At 51.6% G+C, this 18659-nt stretch overlaps 1 protein-coding gene across 1 annotated transcript in view; it reads left to right on the top strand.

Annotated features, from left to right (window-relative positions):
* The first annotated feature begins 8569 nt into the window (after positions 1–8569).
* The window catches only part of LOC131562110 (hydrocephalus-inducing protein homolog), a 30596-nt gene continuing 20506 nt past the window's right edge, over positions 8570–18659 (top strand). The window contains exons 1-6 of the mRNA XM_058811684.1: positions 8570–8599; positions 10391–10525; positions 11765–11964; positions 14613–14737; positions 16010–16214; positions 17396–17585. Of these exons, the coding sequence (XP_058667667.1) occupies positions 8570–8599; positions 10391–10525; positions 11765–11964; positions 14613–14737; positions 16010–16214; positions 17396–17585 (885 nt within the window). The remainder of the gene's footprint in view (positions 8600–10390; positions 10526–11764; positions 11965–14612; positions 14738–16009; positions 16215–17395; positions 17586–18659) is intronic.

Here is an 18659-nt window from a genome sequence, read left to right as displayed (position 1 = left end):
CTCTGTGGGGCCAGGGACAGCAGCAGGACCCAGGGCAGCCCTGGGGGAGAACAACCCTGAGCCCCAGCTGGGCCAGTTCCCCCCAGGTCACTCCCAGCATGGGCCCTGTGGCTCCCAGTCACCCCCAGGATGGTTCCAGTCACTTCCAGTTACACTCAGTGTGATCCCAGTATCATCCCAGTCACTCCCAGTATGATCCCAGCATGGTCCCAGCACAGTCCCAGCTGTTCCCATTCACCCCTACCATAGTTCCAGGCACTCCCAGTATGGTTCCAGTCCTTCCCAGTATGATTCCAATATGAACCCAGTCACTCTCAGTACAGTGCCATTTGCCCCCAGTATGATTCCAGTCACTCCCAGATACTCCCAGTATTATTCCAGTAACTTTAAGCTTCCTCTGTGATCCCAGTCACTCCTGGTCTCCCCCAGTATATCCCAATTGTCCTTAATGTGTTTCCACTCACTCCCAGTTGCTCCCAGTAGTTTCTAGCATTATTCCAGTTCTCATAACCACTCCCAGTCACCTCCAACATGATTCCTGTCACTTCCTGTATATCCCAGTTGCCCCATCATGGTCCCAGTTGCTCTCAGCCTGCTCCCAATCACTTCCAGTATGATTCCAGAAGGATCCCAGTCACCCTCAGTGTGGTGCCAGTTGCTCCCAGTATGATCCCATTGTTCCCCAGCATGTCCCCATTTCCTCCCAGTGTGATCCCAGTTGCCTCTAGCACAGACCCAGTCCCTCTCAGTATGATCCTTCTCTGATGCCATGATGATCCCAGTTGCTCCTAGTATGGTCCTGGTTGCTCCCAGTTGCTCCCAGTCTGATCCCAGTTGCTCCCAGCGGCCCTGTGTTATGCTTTGGAGTGGGAGGAAATTTAGGGAAGTGATGCAAAGTTTTTTGTGTATCTGACAGTCTGTTGAGCTACTGAAAGCTAGACACGCTTTTGTGAAACACACATGGTAAAGATGAAAAAATTCAGAAACCTTTTTTCTTTGTTGGTCGGCAGGGAGCTGCTGGGTTTTGGCTTCTGCTCTGTGTCTGGGCTGTGCTGGGCTGGGCTGGCAGTCTTGCTGCAGGCGGGGCTTCTTTTCTATTTTCTGGGCTGCTTGCTGGCTTCTCTCTCCATGGGCTCTGGTTTGGCCGGGCTGGGCTTCAGCAGCTGCCGGGCAAGGAGACAGGGGAGGCTGCGGAGCTTTAGCCAGAGCAGGGCTGGCTGTGGCTGCGAAGATCTCGCTGTCAGGCTGCTGCTTCTTCTTAGCGTGGCTGAGACCAGAGACTTCTGTGGCTGGTGTAGAAAACGAAACTCCAACTATAAAGCTGATCTGAACACAACTGAGCCACAGCTTTCTGTTACAAGTTATTGGTGGGTTAGGTAGGCCTCATGCGTGATGTTAAGTTTTTCAGTACTTCAGTCTTCTTCTGAGTGAGAGAAAAGAACAAAATGCAAGTATATAAAAAACAACATGAAGACACTCAAGTCAATAAAGAAGAAGTTAAGTCTTAGATGAGAGGGCTGAGAAGATGCTTTGTTTTTAGAGCTGAAATTTTCTTGTAAGCTGTAAAGGAGAGGAATAGTGAATTTGTTTTTACTAACAATCTGTGGGTCTGCTCGTAGATAAAACTAGCTCTGGAAGATAAAAGAAACAATGGGAAGGATTCCACTGATCGATAATTGGAAAAAGATATTTGCTTTTACAAATACACTTTAGGTTTGCAGATAAACGAAATAAGCCATTGAGAAATGAAAGAAACAATGGGGAAGAAAAACCCCTAAACTCCGTAAGAATTAAAAACTAAAAGGGAGGGTTATACATTAGAGGGAAATCTTTGGGAAATCTTCGGTGTCAGGCGTATCAGGGCATCTGTACCTCTCAAGCACCTCAGCCAAGGGCAAAGAGAGAAGGGAAATGTGGCCAGGAAATGAGGATAAAAAGAAGGCTGCATCCTCCAAAAATTCAAGAGATCCCAGGGGAATGCCCCATGGCCTCTCCCTTTATTGGAATAAAACCAGAAAGGATTCCTCTGTCTCCTTTGTGAACATAAACCTCTGGTGTTTCTAACAACAAGAAAATACTCTTTTTCTTCATAACGCATTAAACTATAAAGAGATTAAAGTGTTCAAATTGATATCAAATAAAGGCTTCTATGTTAAAGTAAGCAGATGTTAAAATAGTTGTAATCCCATGAGGAGTTAGAACAGACAAAGAGTGGTCTTGTGCTTCTAAAAAACGAAGAAGGGGCTGGGAAAAGGTTGAGTTGGTGCCGGATAAAGGGTGTAGGGGGGTCTCAGTACTGAGCAAAGGGGTAAAAGGGCATCTGGGTTCTCAGGAATTGGGGTGCCAGGGGGGTCTCAGGGTCATGAAAATGGGGGGGTGGGCAGGGACGTGGAGAGGTAGAAGGGAGTTCCAGGGGGTCCTTGAGCCCAGGAAAGGGGAGTCCAGGGTTTCCCAAAAAGTGGGGACCAGAGTGGGGACACCCGGGATGTTCAGAAATGGGGACTTCAGGGGATCTCTGGTTTTGCAGAAAGGTGTGCCTGGGAAAGGCAGGAATGGGAGACCAAGGCGTTCCAGGTTGTCCCGGAGGCTGGGAGCCATGGGGTGCCCGGGAAAAGGGGAGCAGCGGGACCTGATGTCCAGAACAGGGGGATTCAGGGGGTCCCTGTGCAGGCTAAGGGGAGCAGGGGGGTCCCGGTGCTGGCAGTGGCGGTTCAGGGTCCCCGTGCCGGGGGTCCCACTCGCCCCTGGCCCCCCAGGAGCGCCCTCAGCCCCAGCGCTGGAGCCATCGCGCTGCTCCTCCTCACTGCCAGTGTGATCCCAGGATGATCCCAGTAGAACTCAGTCACCCAGGAGCTGCTCCCAGGATGATCCCAGTACAGCCCAGTCACTCCCAGTCCTGGCATCCCCCCAGGCCTCTCTGCGTTCCGACCTGTCCTGGCTCCATCCCCGCTCCTGCCGGGGGCTTCGATGGCTGCGGGAGCGGAGGAGGACGAGGAGGAGGGAAGGGAGGAAGAGGCGGAGCGGGGGCGGAGAGGGGGAGCCAGGCGGCTCCGGCGCTGCCTGAACTTGCAGCAGCCGCTTGTCCCCTCCTGTCAGGGAGTTGTGCAGAGCCAGAAGGTCCCCCCTGAGCCTCCTTTTCTCCAGGCTGAGCCCCCTTCCCTGCTGCCTCAGCCCCTCCTGCTGTTCCAGCCAGGGTCGGATACTAGTGCTGCAAAGAGCAATGTACAGACCTGGCATAGGTGCCTTTGTCACCACATTTTAACCTTTCATTGGTTACAGAAAGACTCTTGGGAAGCCCCAAACTGCAGTCAGTCGCTGCAGTGCCAATGTCCTTGGCAAAGCCCTGCGGCCCGGCCCGGCCCCGCACTCGGCGCCGCGGTTGCCCGGTAACCGCGCCCGGGCCCTCAGCGCCTGTGACAGCGGCGCGGCCTCAGCTGCCTGAGAGCGCGGCCCTGGCTGGGTGTGCGCAGCCTGGGCTCCTGCAGGCGGCTGCACCGGGCCATTCGCCGGGTGAATTGTCGGCGTAGAGAATTGCTAAAGGTGCAGAGCATTGGCCTCTGCGAAAAGCTCCGCAGCGTGCAGAACACTGGTGTCTGCTAGGGAGTCCTGAATTTCACTTGAAGGTAAAGACCGACTAAAGTTGAACTTTTTGGTTTTGTTTCATCTGTGCTCTGAAAGAGAATGCCAAAGGGAAATAGAGGATGTGATCATGCCAGTCTTCTGGCGCAGCAGTTCAGTGACATGTTGTGGTGGTTTGACCAGGAAGAAGTGGGAACATTTTCTAAAGGTAGTAGTATATACATTTTTTTCCTATAGTAACTGCTTAAACTGCTTAAAGGTGAATGAGTTCTGTTCAAGTTTCAGTAGGTTTTTATCATCTGGGTTTTAAAATTTTTAGGGAGTTGCCTCTGTATTGAGGTGCAAAGGAGACCATATGCCAAAGTCAATGGTCTGGATTTTATGGAACAGTAAATGTGAGGGAGAAAGAGAGAGAAAGAAAAGAAAAAGTGGGAGGGGGCTGGAGGTTGGGAAGGGGGGGAGGAGAAAGAGAGTGACAGAGAGAGGTTTAGTAGAAAATATCACCATTCCATGGCTCCCATTGGCCTACCATTAAATCCTCTTCTGGTCTTCTCTGTGGTGAGGTCTGGCAAAATGTAAGACTCCAATGGATTAATGCAGATTTGGGCAAGGGGATACCTTGCCCAGGTACCTCCCAGGAGTGGGGCAAGTTGGACTCTGTCTCTTGCTACTTTCAAATAATATAAAATCTTTAGCACCCATATATCCTTTGAGTCTGCCATGAGTTGGGTTCTGGATTTTCAGAGTTGCTGTGTTACTTTGCATGCCCTGCAGTCGTCTGGTGCGAGGCCTCAGGAATGGGTCTGGAGGCACTGTGGAGGTCTTTGCTGGGAGGTTTGTGTGCAAACCTGGCCTCAGCAGAAGAGTCTGTGGCTATGACTTCCCCAGCCTGAACCCAGACAGAGCTGATTTTCAGGACAGCTGCTGGGTTTGGCTTTGTTGTGGATAGGTTTTACTCCTCAGCCTTGTTTACTTGTCCCCAGACCTGAGCTAATGGGACAATAGTGTCACCTTGATCTTGTCTCAAGTTCCCTTAGGCAGCTTAACTCACAGTGCCAAGTTCCAGTCAGGAGGCATTTTCAGGGAGGGGTGGGCTTGGGTGTTCGCAGCTTCTTTATAGAGTTTTGTCACAATGGGCAGAAAGTCCTTTATAATGATATTTAAGCCATTAGCCATAACATTCCAGTCTCTCATTAGTCTCTCAGCTGTGAGGAGCAGCTGAGAGAGCAAGGGTGCTTTAGCCTAAAGAAGAGGAGGCCCACTCTAGCTATTTTTGAGTAATATTTAAGCTACAGCTTTGTCTGTTTGAACTGCTATTAATGTTCAGATTTTTAGCTCCAGGTTTCAGTATGATCTAACTTTGAATTGCACAAGGTAGCCATAGAGTTCAAATAAAGTCCAACTGGATGCCTAATTATACTAGCTACTTACACCAAACAAGCACTTAGCTACTTTCAAGTAATGTAACATTTTTAGCACCAGAATATGCCTTGAATCTGCCATGAATTGGGTTGTGGATTTTCAGAGTTCCATTGTTGCTCCTTCCAGTTTTGTTGAGGCACTGTCGCTCACCTGCGACACCGTCCCTTGGAAATGGCGTCTGGATTGCCAAAGAAGACACCGACCCCTCGTCTTTTGTCCAGGGAAGGGCTGAAGCCTAATACTGTGAGTACCCCCTGGGGCTGTGTTAAGGCTGGCACTGCCCTGGTGTCCCTGCTCTCCCTGCCCCTGTTGTCCAGCAGTGCTGTGAAGCTGCAGAGCCCCTGCCCAGCCCTTTGTGCTGTGCTGCTGTTGCTGGGGCTGTCCTGGTGCAATAGGGAACACTGTGGGATGCTTCAGCTGTGTCTTGCCTGGCTGTGCCAGCAGAGCCAAGTGAAACCAATGTACAGCTGAAGGCCTGAGCATGTGTTCTGTCCCTTTCCCTGTGCCACAGGAATTCCTTCTGTCAGGCTGGGCACCACTCACCGGTGCTGCTCTGACCATGCTGCCCTTGGGCACCTGGGCGTGTTGGTGGGGGGAAGCTCAAACTCTGCCCAAAGCCCTGAGAGCCACGGCTGGTCCCAGCTGGAAGAGCTTCCAAAGCAGCTGCTCTCTCCCAGCTCCTGTGTGGGCACAGATGCAGGCCTGCAGGCAGCGCTGGAGCCAGGGCCGCAAAGGTCCCTTGCTGTCTGCAGCTCACTTGGCTGAAGATGCCCCACTGCTGAGGCTCTGTCAAGGAGATGCCTCTGTTTTCTTCTGTGGCGGGCTCTGTCAGCCCAGGCAGAGAAAACAATCAACAGGGAGAACTAAAACCTAGAGACATTGCTGTGCACCTCACTCTTGGTACAGCGTTCCTTTCTTGCATCTCTTGGACTCATCCAGCAGCGATATCTCCTTGCTGTGAGTTCTGAGCGTTGTGCAGGGATGGAGTTCAGGCAGTTCTGAGAGCTCCTCCCCATTCTCTGGAAAGGTCACTGCCTCAATCCAATGAAACGTAAGAGGAAACAAATGCCCAAAGAGCAGAAATCCCCAACCATGTCCCATCCAGTCATGGAGAAGCCAATGGGACAGAGCCATATGGCTGGAGTATGTGTGTTCCACTCTGTATTATTAATTCACTGATGCTAAGTATTTCAGCTGGAAACTCCCAGGGCTTCCAGGAATGTCCTAGTGGCTGTGATCACAAGTTATTCACCAGTGCCACTTGTTCGAGAAAAGCCTTTCTGAACAGGCACAACTCTGAGGCTCTAGCTGGTTTACTTTTGCCTTTCAGCTGCTTCCCTCTAAGTTCCAGAGGGAGAAGTTTCTCAGCAGGAAGAAGGAGGCCAGCACTGGGGGGAGTATTCTGCCCAGAATTGGCCCATTTCTAGACAGGAGTGAGACTCGCCCAAAGGTAGCCTTTTCCTGCTCTTTTCCTTTCTGTTTCACATGAAGTTTGAAGAGGGTGTGTGCTTGTGACAGGCTTGCCTCCAGCAAAATACCTCAGTGTCCAGGTCCTGCTGTCATTGCAAGGTGCTGGGAGTGGTGGACTGGGAGTCCTGATCTGCACTAAGCCAACACAAATACCCTCTGCTGAAGCTGCTGGGGTGTGCTGGAGTGCAGCTGCCATTGCTAAAACAATGGGAGGAAGGCTGGGGACACAGAGGCCCAAAATTGCCCTTTGCCATTCTCCTGCTGAAGGAGCCACCTCTTGCTTTGGTGTGGTCACCATCAAATGCTCGGGGTCACAGGATTCCCTGCAGAGTGGCAGCGTTGGCCTTTGAAGGCCAAGGATCTGCAGGAATTACTTCAGATGGAACACAACAAATTGCATTACTGCTTTGGGCTGGAACAATGTGTTGGAGCCTGACGGGGTGTTAGATTTTGCAGGCTGCCAGATGTACAGGGGACTGGCCCTAGGCAGAGGGGAATGGATGTGCTTTGTCTGGATCAGTGCCTACTCAGAGGTGTGTTTAAAGCTGCTTTTCTGGCAGGACTAGCTCGGTATAAAGCACAGTCCAAACGGGTAGGTGACTGAGGTGGGCTGTTGAGCAGGAAATTGGCAGCAAGAGACACGGAACACAATCCAGGTTAAGGATTGTCCTGGAGAGGGGCCTTGGGAACACCTCAGGGAAGGGCACAGCTAAGGGACAGTGTGCTGCAGCCACTCCCTTGAGCGGAATGTGTCTGCTGTGAAGTCACAGAGGAGACCTGCTTGTGTCTCTTCGGTGACAGCAGTGTGGCTGGAGAAGGCAGACAAAGCAGGGCAGAGTTTTCTCCAAGCAATGTCTCTGCTCCAGAAGCATTTGCTGTTGTTGTGTCATTCCAGACGTGCCTCTACAATGGCATGAAATAAGGTTGCAGTAATGACAGGAAAGCACCCATTTAAAGGCCATTGAAAAAGGAGATACCAACTCTACTTTTACCCAAGTTGCTGAGAAAATAACTGAAACTTATCCTCATTCAGCATCCACCTTACTTGTCTTTTTATTTTCAGCTCATTTGTCTTTTTATTTTTGCCTTTTCCTCTCTTTGGAACACACTAACTTTTAAATACAATGAAAAGGAACAAAATGATCAAAGCAAAAGAAAAGTGTTTCTTAGTAAGGATTCAGCTGAGCTGGGGATGTCTCCCTCCCTGAGAGCCAAGGGCACACACACACCCTCTGAGAAAATGGCAATCTTTGTATCCCCTTTGTACCCGGCTGGGGCGGTCCCTGTGCCCTTTGCCATTGGATGGGTACTCAGGAGCTTCCATTCTCTACTGAGCACCAACTTTTCTGTCCGCTCCCTGCTCGTCCTCCTTCCTTTTGGTCAGGTCTTCAACCCTGTCCCTCTATTTGTGACACTCAACAAACCAACCTGAACAAATGCAAACCACAAATAACACACAGAGCCAACAAATTCCATTCTTTTGCTTAATAACCTTTTGGCTTCAGCCAAATGTCACCTCATCTCTCACACCTGCTCTGGTCCTGTGCTCTTCTTACTGAAGTCTAAGTTCTAGAGCAAAAAAGATATTTGCAGTTGTGTGGGCCTCGGTTTCCCTGTCTCAGAGTAAAAGACATCCCAAATCCTTTCCCATGGAGTCTCCTGTAAATTCATGGGTTTTACTTACTCCATGAGTGCTCAGTCAGTGCCCCAGAGCTCTGTGACCGCATGGGCACAGGGCTGTGTTTTAGGAACGTGCTGCCTGGCATTCTGGAGAAAGAAACCTGGAGGAATCCATGCCGAAAGAGCAGCTTGGCTTGAGCCTGCTCTGTGTGGCCCAGCAGCTGTGGATGAGCTCAGAGCAGAGGTGGGTGAGCCACTGTTTGCCCAGTGTGGGCTGGGCAGACGTGCTCCCTCAGAGTCTGTACTTCACTGGGGATCAGTGGAAGATTCTCCTGCATGAACCTTCCTCACAGCAGCTGAAGCTCTCCCTGCTCTCTCTCCCCTCCAGCTGCCGTCAGCTGCCCCGAAACAGAGCTGGTTTGGGGTTTCCCCACCAGAGCTGGTATTTCAGAACTTCGTCGCTCGGCAGGTGTCGGAAATGGTGCTGTCTCTCATGAATAAGGACAAGGTAAGTGCTGGCACGCAGAGCTTTAACGCTGTGCTGGAAGAGGAGAGTGCTCTCATTCCCTCAGTGTACAGCAAAGCAAGTTATCTGCTGCAGCACATGCAGAAGAAAATGTCTCAGCACCTTCTTCTGCAAGATGGTGGAAATCTTCCTGTGCTGGGAATTGTCCCCAGATTTTGGCCAGGCGTTGATGGTGTCTATCCCAAAGGAGTTTCCTTCTCTTGAAAGCTCTGGATTGACTGGAATGTTGAGGGCTGTACAGTTCTTACCTGCTCTCATGCTTTGCCTTGGGTCTATAGCACACCCTGTGTGTCCTTGGTTAATCTTGGCTCCTGGTAGGAATCTCTGCCTCTCTCAGCCAGTTTGGCTCCCTTTGTGCAGCTCACAGGCAAAGCTCAGGGGCTGAGCCTTCTGCACTTTATGCTGGAATCACTTCTCATTAATGGCATTGGCCCTGCAGGAACCGTGTTCTGCAAGAGCCCTGCAATCAGAGTGATGGAGCAGAAGCAGTGAGAGGCCTTCAGGTTCCACTTGAGGCTCCTGCTCAGCTTCATCCAGCTCTGCTCAACTTTTCCAGAAGCAACACGGTGCTCTGCTTTCCCTTTGCAGAAGCACAGCACATCCAAAGCCATGTGCTCCTGGAGGTTTCCACCTTCACCTGAAGAAATTGGCATTGTTTTGCAGTTTCCCAAGAGAGCTGAGAGGGAAAAAGTTGAAAAATGTCAATTGTGTTCCACTGTATTGAGGAAAACTTGAGACCATTTGAATTTCAGTCAGGGAAACATTTTCTCAAGTGAGGCTTGTGCCAAGAGTGGGCTGGTGGGAGGAGACAGGAGGGAGTCCAAATCATCTGGTTTAGACTTTTGGAGAGCATTTTGGTGCTCAGGGGTTGATGAGATCAGTGTGCTAGAAAATGCATGTGTGCTGTGTCTGTGTACCCCAGAGGGCCGAACCTGGCCTGCTGGCTGCAGGCAGGAATGCCCAGCAGCCCAGCTTGCCTGCACAGGCAGCAGGAAGCCCTGGAGAGCCAAGATTGGCTTTTCATACTGGAACCACACTGTCAGTCAGTGCTGGCCCTGTTTCTCCAGGCAGAAAATGCCTCTGAAGCCCCATGGTCAATAGACACCGCCTGTCTGTGTTTCTGTCACTTTTGGCAAGCTGGTTGCTCTCATGGTTTTATGATTCTTGCTTGCTGCTTTGCTGCCCATTTAAATTCTCTTTGCCATCTCCTTGTTTTAGGGATTGTCTTGCTGTGTTCATTCCTTCTTTTGCTTTTCAGGTTTGCTTTTATTCCCAGTAAGACCACAGTGTTTGGTCTCCTGTCTTGCTGCTCTGCCTGCCTGACTGTATCCCCAGAAGTTCCCTACCCAAACCTGATCTGCTGGAAGGGAATTTCTTCCTTCCCCCACAGAAATGGGCTGGTTTGCTTTTAGGTAGCACATTCCCCCTCTGGAACATGACCACTTCATGGCTGTGTGCAGGCAGAAGCCAGCAGGTTTTTTGGCCTTGTTGAACATGCAGGTGACTTGGTTCAGGTGCTGTGTCTCCATCCTGCTGGTGCTGACCTGCTCGGCCCTTCCTTCCCAGCAGGCGCTGCCCTACTGCCCCTGGCCAAAATGCTGGAGCCAGAGAGAAGGGATTCAAGTTCAGCCTTGTGAATGATGTGCCTGTGCCTGCTCAGCTGGAAGTGCTTTGGAAAAGGGGCAGGGGAGGGATGTTAGCAGGGCATGGACAGGTCTCCCCTCGTCCTGTTTCCACAAGTGGCAAAATCATAATTTCATGTCTTTGCTGCAGTTTCTTCACGTGGTGAAGGTCTCCATGGAGAGCTCACCTTACTTCCAGCTGGTGAGCTCCAGCGATGCGTACCGTGCCGTGCCGCCGGGCGCCTCTGCCCCTGTGCGCATCCGCTTCACCCCCAGCAAGAACAAGGTGAGGCTGGAGGAGCCAAAGCACACAATGATCTCCACAGCCATTGTTTTCCCTGCACTCTGGCTCCAGCCCATTGCATGCTGTGAGCTGGGCTCCAGGCGTGGGCAGGCAGCCTGCAGCCAGTCACACCTTGGCACTGCTGGCAGGCACTGCAGCCAGGCCTGACAGGCTCTGCTTGCCCTCCCTGCACACTGCTGAGCATTGCCAAGGGAAGATGCACGGGAAACAGGATGAAAATGACAGAGGGCTGTTGATAGATGTTGGGCCATCTCTAGGTCCAGTGGAAGGGGTTTCATTCTGATGGAAAACACCAGAGGAACAAAGAGGTCAGAGAGCTTTCCTCCTTCCTGGACTGCCAACAGCTTCCCTGCCTGCCCCTGGGCTGGAGCACAGCCGGTGCTTTTTCACCCCCTCTGTTGTGCAGCCTGTCAGCTGTGCTGTCCCAGAGCACAAGTGAGCATGGCACAGCTGCAGGGCCAGGGCAGAGGATGTGCTGTGCCCGTGAGCCCGGCCTGGCACAGGCACACTGGGCCCTGGGTGCCCTTGGTCAGCAGGAGGTTGCTGAGCTGCAGGGCACTTGGACACCTGCCTGAAGGAGCTGGTGTAGGGCAGGTACAAGCTGCAGGCAGAGCTGTGAGCCCAGCGCCCGTGGCAGTGACACTGCTGGGGCTCTGTCTTCATGCCTGTCCCTGTGCTTGCTCTGTCAGCTGGCACCCATTCCGTGCCAAAGGTGCTTTTGCGGGGAGCTTTGAACAGCAGTGCTGAGGCCCTGGCAAGTCTGATCTCAGTGCTGGGTGCAGGCCAGAGGTGCAGGATGTCTTTGGGTGCAGCTGTTTTCTCCTCTTCCTTTTGCTGCTCAGAGTCAGTTGAACACTTTGTCCTATTCTCAGACAGTGGGAATATAGAACTGTAAAGAGCAATGTCCTGTGTTCCCCAGCTCCATGTTGCTTAGAAAGGGGCTTAGGAATTCTTTAACATCATTAAAGTTTAGAGTAAAAATGATGGTGGCCTAGGGCTGTTATCTGTATGACCCAAGTGACACAAGAGCTGAATGCCACTGAGACGGATTTTGCAAAGTGCGCAGGTGCCTATAAAATGTGATATAGTAGTAGAACTTAGTGTTGATTTGAGGGTGCAATAGGTAAATGGATGCCCTTGAAGGGGTATAGGAAATGGTTTTTCTTCTGCCATGGGGATGGCACTAAATGTCCTGTGCTGAGCCAGTTTCTTTTCCTGCAGGATTATTGCCACGAGCTGGTGTGCCTCACTGCAAGGGAAAGGATCGTTGTGCCAATTCGGGCCATTGGTGCCCGAGCTGTGCTGGACTTCCCTGCCCAGCTGGACTTCTCCAAGTGTCCAGTCAAGGTCAGCACCCAGCAGACTCTGCTGGTGCGCAATGTCGGTGCCCGGGCAGCTCGGTACCAGCTGAGCACGCAGAGGTGAGGCAGCTCATCTGTCCCTGTGCAAACACCTTTGGGTGAGAGCGGAGTTGGGAAAGAGCTACAGAAGGAACCAAGCATCGGATCTGCTGCCCTGCAGCCTGGCTGGAAGTGAGCAGGATGGAAGGCATCTGCTCTTGCTTCCAGTGGCCTTGGAGCTTTCTGTGTCCCAGATTTCCTGGAGGCTGCTGGAACATGTTGGGAGCTGGCTTGCACCCTGCTGAGCACAAGCAGCTTCTGAAATGCTTCCTCAGCACTGTCAGCCAAAGAGAGCCATTCTCAGGGAGGCCACAGGCACGTGGCTTTGCAGTGGTCCTGGAGGGGACCTCTGGAAATCATCTGAGCAAAGACACTGCTCAAAGCAAGAGCAGTGTCTGGGGGTTGCAAGGTGCCATTGGGAGACATGGACCTGTAAGGCATCTTGTAAGATGCCTTACAAGAAAACAAACATGTCAATGGACCTAGTATAAAAGCAGAAGAAAACAACCTTTTAAAACCCCCTCCATACCTTATCTTTTCTGCCTGTCAGGTGCAGTAGTGATTCATTGAGAGGATGGATCTAACAGGATGAGAAGTGTCTTAAGGAGCAGCTGACAATTAACAGAGAAAAGCCCAAAATTTAGCTTTCCAGGCCCATCTCTTGACAGCGATTTTAATTTGGTTCTTACAGTGTCAGGGATGTCTCCTTCACAGCTCTTCTAGCTGTGGGCTCAGGGAACAGTTTAGTGGTGTTGGCCAAAATTCAGAGGAGTTAAGTTTAGCTGTGGAGCTTGTGTCTTTGGGTCTTGGGGAGCCAGGTGTGTGTGAGAGATGACTGCTAGAGCAGGGACAGAGGAGTCTGGTGGGTAGAGCCCAGGGATGGAGGCGATGCGGGGGCTGATTTGCACTCAGTTTTTCAGTCCTGACAGCTGAGTCCTGAACTTGGCTGGATCCTCTTCTCCTGATAATTTGAAAAGAAGAAGACACCTTCTTTCTCAGGCAAGCCCTGAAGTCATCCCTGAAATGTTATTCCCATCCTGCCACCTGAAGGCAGGAGCATGTAAGATGGGGCAGGAGTGGGAAGGGAATGGAATGGAAGGCAGTGCTGAAGCCTGGCCAGGGATTCCCCTAACTGGCAGCTTCTCTATTGCGGTGAAATTTCTGGCCAAAGACTAAGAACAGAATGCTGTGCCTTGCCCCCAGCAGGCCCTGATCCCCCCAGCCCCAGCAGAGCTGCAGCAGTGCTGGCATCAGCCCCGGGGCAGATGCAGGAGCACGAGCACTGATCTGGCTCTGGGGCTGCTGGGGCCTTTTCTTTCCTCCCCTCCCTCCAAAGTCTCACGTCCAGCACATGAACATTGCTGGCCCAAGGCTTCTCCATCAGCCAGCAGTGATGTTCTCACCAGTGGCAATGGGAACAGGTCAGCCCATAACTACAGCAAGAGGTCCTGAATGAGCAGAACCTGAAGCGAGTTCTTCAGCTGTTACTACTGACATGAACAAAGTTCAGCTTGACAGATGTTCTCTTTGTTTTTGTGTGTGATGCATTCATCAGCAAAGTCCCCAGAACACATTTGAAGTGACAGATTGACCAGCAACAAAGCACCAAGGCCAGGAACTTCGGTTTCCTCAGTGGGGCTGTAGAAGGGCACAAAGCCCAGCAGCTGCTGGGCAGAAGCACATTTCCCCTGAGCTGTCCCTGAGCATCAAAGCACAGAGTCTTGTGTTTGTCAGGCAAGAGCTGTTTACCTGGTGACTAAATCCTGATTGCTCCTGTTAAATCCAAAGTGCACCAACTCATCTGCATCATTATTTCCAACACATTGCACAGAGTTTCTCTGCTGGGCCAAGCAAACAGTTACCAGCCTGCATGACAGCCCAGAGTCCCAGACTGCATTGCTGGCAAACACACAGAAACCTCCGGTTCTGCTTCCTTGATGTGCTCCTGCTCATGGTGCTTCATTTAGCTGGGATTGGACCCTTCAGACTGTAAATGGCATCGTCCTTTTGGGTTTCCATGTCACTGTATTGCTCTAGTCTGCATTTGCACTCTTTCAGAGTTTTGATTACTCCTCTTCTTAGAGCAGCTTTCATTGAAATGCCTTGAAAAGTTGCCCTTTTTAAGCTAAATCACGATGATTTCAAGGTAAAATAAACCAAAGAAGCACACTGCAAATTCAACAGCAACTATTCCTTGGTCTTCAGGGAAAAGTTCCTTCTCCCTGTCTGATTCCTAGGCTGTAATCTCCCAGGACAGGGAGTGCCCTACCATTTGCATCTCTTGAGATGGGATTTGTAGGCAGCAGGAAAAGAGAAATTCCTGAGGCAGTCAGTGTCAAGTTGTGCATGCAAATAGCTCTGAACCCTCTCTGTGCTTTTCACAAACCATTCTCTGATGGGATTGCTGGCAGTGGGAGCCTTGAGGCTCATTGCAGAGAGCTGGATGCAGAGTATGGGGAGCTGAGGCCCTTTTACCCCCAGGGTCTTGTGAGGGCTGGATCTTGTCAGCAGTGGCTCAGTGGCTGTTTGTGATCCTGTCTGTTCTGTCTCTTGTGCTGCCTGTGCTTGGTTTGCTCCCTGCTTGGCCAAGGGAGCTGCAGGGAGCTGCAGTGCAGCAGGAATCTCATGGCCAGGCGTCCCCAGGCCTGACCCCTCTCTCTGTGTTGCAGTCCTTTCTCCGTGGTGCCGGCCACAGGAGCTCTGGGCGCTGGTGACACCGTGCAGGTGACAGTGGCATTTCACCCGCTGGCCAGCGGTGCCCATTGCGGCTCCCTGGCCGTGTGCTGCAGCTCAGGTGAGTGCTGGGCCCTGCAGGGCACAGGACAGTTCTGCACATGGCTCCCTGCTGTCCATCCCCTGCATTGCCTCCAGAGGTGCCTCCCCTGTTCAGCCTTACCCCAAAGCAAACTGAGAACTCCTTGGTGTTTAGGGGCTTGAGAAAGGCAAAGATTTTTGACTGCTGTTTTGCTGGGACTTGCTGAGTGGAGGAAGGAGGAACTCTGATTCTCCACTACCATGTGGCTATGCCTGGGTGAAGTTTTATTTGATTCCTGGGCAGTGCTGTAGGTGAGGTCTCCATCAGACTCTCTCCAATGCAATGGAATTCTTGCACACCTCTGTCCCATATGCTGCTTCTCCACTGGCTTGTCACAGGCCCTTTTTCTGTGTGGCCCTTACACATAGATGTAGTTTCTGTCTAACAACATTTTCAGGCCTTTAAGTTCCTTTTTTGTGACAAATCAAAACAATTTTTTCCCTGTCCCCATTTCCCAGGCTGTTGAAGCTGTTGCAAACCTCTCACATCTATCTCCCATTTGATTTCTAGACTGAGGGATCCCATTCAGTCTTAATGTAGAAACTGCTCTGTACTCACTGATCTTTCCTTTGTCCCTTTCTTCTTTGATTTGCAATGCTCCAGCTTGGTTTTTCAGATCAGAACAGTATAAAATATTTAAAGACTGATGTGGCTGTGGGTTTGGACAGGGAGATGATTTTCACGGTGCTCATTCTGTAGTGGTTTGTCACATTGCAGAGCCAGGCTGGTTGTGTTTCCTCACCTGTGTCCCCTCCTGCTGTGGGCTGTCACTTCACTTGTTCCTCTGGGCCTCCTTTTGCTGCCCACCTGCCCCCAGGCATATTTGCTGGTCAGCAAGAAGGGATCCAAGGGATCAGGAGAGACAGGAGTCTCCTGGGATGCCCGGGGAGAGCCTGGGCAAGGCAGGACTGAGCAGGGCTCCTCAGCCCTGTCACCTGAAGGACTTGGATGCAGAAATCCTGGTGATCTGAGTGGGTCACCGGAGCACATGGACCAATCTCCCTGTCCATCCTGTCCCCTTGGGGCCAAATCTCTACAAACACCCTCAGAAATAAGGTGTTTTAGGAGGTGCCCAGGACATCCTCACGCTGTACACACAGAGCTGAAGGATGTGATCAATGGGGTGGTCCACAGAAGTGCTCCTTCAGCGCAAAACTGGGACACTTTCTTCTGTGCCCTGTGCTTTGCTCTGTCCCTTGTGCTTCCATCAGCCAGTGAGCTGAGCAAAGACTCCCCTTTGCTTTGTTCCAGGTGAAGAAAGAATCCACACAAAGCTCCAGGGAGAAGCTGTAGATGTCAACGTTGGGCTGAGCACAAATTCCGTGGAGCTTGACAAGACTTTCACCAGCATGTCAAGCCACAGAACCCTGTTCATTGAAAACAGGAGTAACATCACAGCCCACTTCCAGTGGAAGGCTTTTGCTACTGAGGAAGAAGAGAATGAAGCGAAGAGGAGGTTGGTTTGAAAGATGCATTTCAGTGAGATACAGGCCCAAGACTGAAACTAACGTGTGGCCTCAGGGGATGTTGGTGCTTTTGAATGGTTTAGGCCAAGTGAACCATGCCCGGCGCTGGGGTGTGTGTCCCTGGGCTTCAGGAGCTCAGCACTCAGCATTCCAGGTCATTTATACTCCAACCAGGGATGGCATTTTGGGAAGGAAAGGTTGATTGGGATGACTGGATTTCCTCAGGTTCTAATTGGGCTCTTGTCTCTCTTCTCTTCTTTCGACATGACCTGGCAACATCCTTAAGCATTTCCTGAGTTGCCAGTCCCTCTTTCCAAAGGTGATACACCCTCTTTTTTCCCTTTAGTTCCTTCAAAATCTCCTTGCCCATGCGGGCTGGTAGTGTGTCCCTGTGCTGCTGTCAGAGAGGTTTTGTGCTCTCAGAGCAGAGAGGATTTTTTGTGAGAGAAGATAGTGCAGGATCCTTTCCCTCTCAGGACATTCTAGTGCCATGCACTGGGATGGGATCCAAAAAGCTCTGGCTCATGGAAAGGTCTCTCCAGGAGTTTGCTGTCTCCCTCCTGCACAACAAAGTTCCTTCCCCTCTCAGAGCCTCTGTTTTCATGCATATTGCATATAAAAACTTGAATGTCCCTGAAGGGATTCAGTGCCTGAATTCATCAATTTCCTGTGGAAGTGCTCTGGGATGCTCTTGTGAAAGGCAGAGTAGGGAACGGGGCAGGTCCAAACTGGAAGAAACAAAGAGTGATGCTGGTAACACGTAGCTGCAAGCCAGCTTTGTCTCCCCTTGCCAGGGAAATGCTGCAGTGGGTGCTCTGTGATCTTTCTGTGCCCCCCCGAGCAGCTCAGTGGGAAGAAAAGCCACTTGAAATGGCTGGTTGATTCTCCCTCAGCTGTGGCAGAGGCTTTGAGGCAGGAGGCTCTCTGGAGGGATGCTGGCTTTGCAAACCTCTGCTGAGCTTGCAAGGGTGGAGTGAAACTCCCTGCTGGGCCAGGGAACAGCAAGTTGTCCTCTGATCCCTGTGGGACCCTCGTGGCTTGGGCTCAGCCTTTGCTGGGGAGCTGCTGCTGCTGCTCCTCAAGTGCTTTGCTCTCTGGCGCTCACACTTCTTTCTGCAAATCTGTGGCTCATGAAACCATCTGCTGGCCTTGTCTCTCCCTGGGGCTGCAGGCAGTGCTTGCTGCGGCCGCCCAAAGAGGTGTCCCAGGAAAACTTCCCAGAGGAGAAAGAAACAGAGAAGGTGAAGAGCTTTTGTGGAGATCACAGTGCCCTCCTGAGCAGCATGGACAAGGAGAAGATGGTAAAGGTGCAAGAAGACCCCATGCTGTTCTCTGATGACATTTTTTTCCTTGAGCCAATGGTAAGTGATAGCTGAGAACATTCTCTTCCTCCTCCTCCTCCTCCTCCCACCCACCCTCCTCCCTACACCCACCCCTTCCCCGGCTGCGGTCACTGGGCAGATCCTCAGCTGGCTCCATGTGCTGGCAGGGAGGACATGGAGTTTCTGGTGAGGCTGCAGGGCTCGCTGCTGAAAGCATTTGTGCCCTGCAGGCTCCAGGCAGGGCTGGGAGCCTGACAAAGCCCAGCTCTGCTGCCAGGCTCGAGCTCAGGGCACTGCCTGCGTGTCCTTGCAGTGTCCCAGGGAGCAGTTCTTGTAGGCAGGGGCTCCCCTGACACGTGGGGCTCAGCAGAGGCTGTTGGAGCACTGCCAGCTCACACACTGACCTGAAGCTTGCAATTGTTCCCTAGCAAAAGGAGGCCAAATTCAGCCCAAGGTTAATGACAGAAATGCCAATCCCCTCCTGTAACCATGCCTTGCACTATTTCTGAGTGTCCCTTCCAGCGTCATCTGTGAGCCTGGACACCAGGGTGGAAGGTTAAAATGGGCCTTTGGAGTTGTCCTGCACACAGGGACAGAAAACCTTTTCCTTTTCTGGTGGTGCAAGCAAACTGCCACATGCTCCCATCAACCAGAGCCTTGATTCTGAGTACTGGCATTGTGAGAGATGATGAATGCCTGGTGTGTGCACAGTGGAACACCCTTCTCATCTTGGAGTAAACCCTAGAATAATCCCAACCTCTGCTTTCTTTCAGTAGAGGTTAAACTAATATCTTTATTTCCAAGGAAGGGGATCATGTTCTCTTCTTGGTTACAGCTATGGCCCATCTAAGGCCAAGAGCCAGCAGGGCACAGTGGCAGTTGCATCCCACTGTAGCTGACAGCAGCATGATGTGCCCAAGAGCTTGTGTCAGAGCAGCAGGAATATTGTGGAGAGTGGGAGCTGATCAGCTGAGCATTGAGAGCTGTGTTGGGCTGGGTTTGGAGTGTTTCCTTGGCTCCTTGTGTTGTTCACTCATCACTGATGCTCTAAACAAAGGCTTACAGGAGGGTGGTGAAAACAAGAATGTGAAGTTTGCAGACCAATCTTTTGCT

Source organism: Ammospiza caudacuta, chromosome 10 (assembly GCF_027887145.1).
Source record: "Ammospiza caudacuta isolate bAmmCau1 chromosome 10, bAmmCau1.pri, whole genome shotgun sequence".
Lineage (NCBI taxonomy): Eukaryota > Metazoa > Chordata > Aves > Passeriformes > Passerellidae > Ammospiza > Ammospiza caudacuta.
This window is presented reverse-complemented; position numbering and strand designations above follow the sequence as displayed.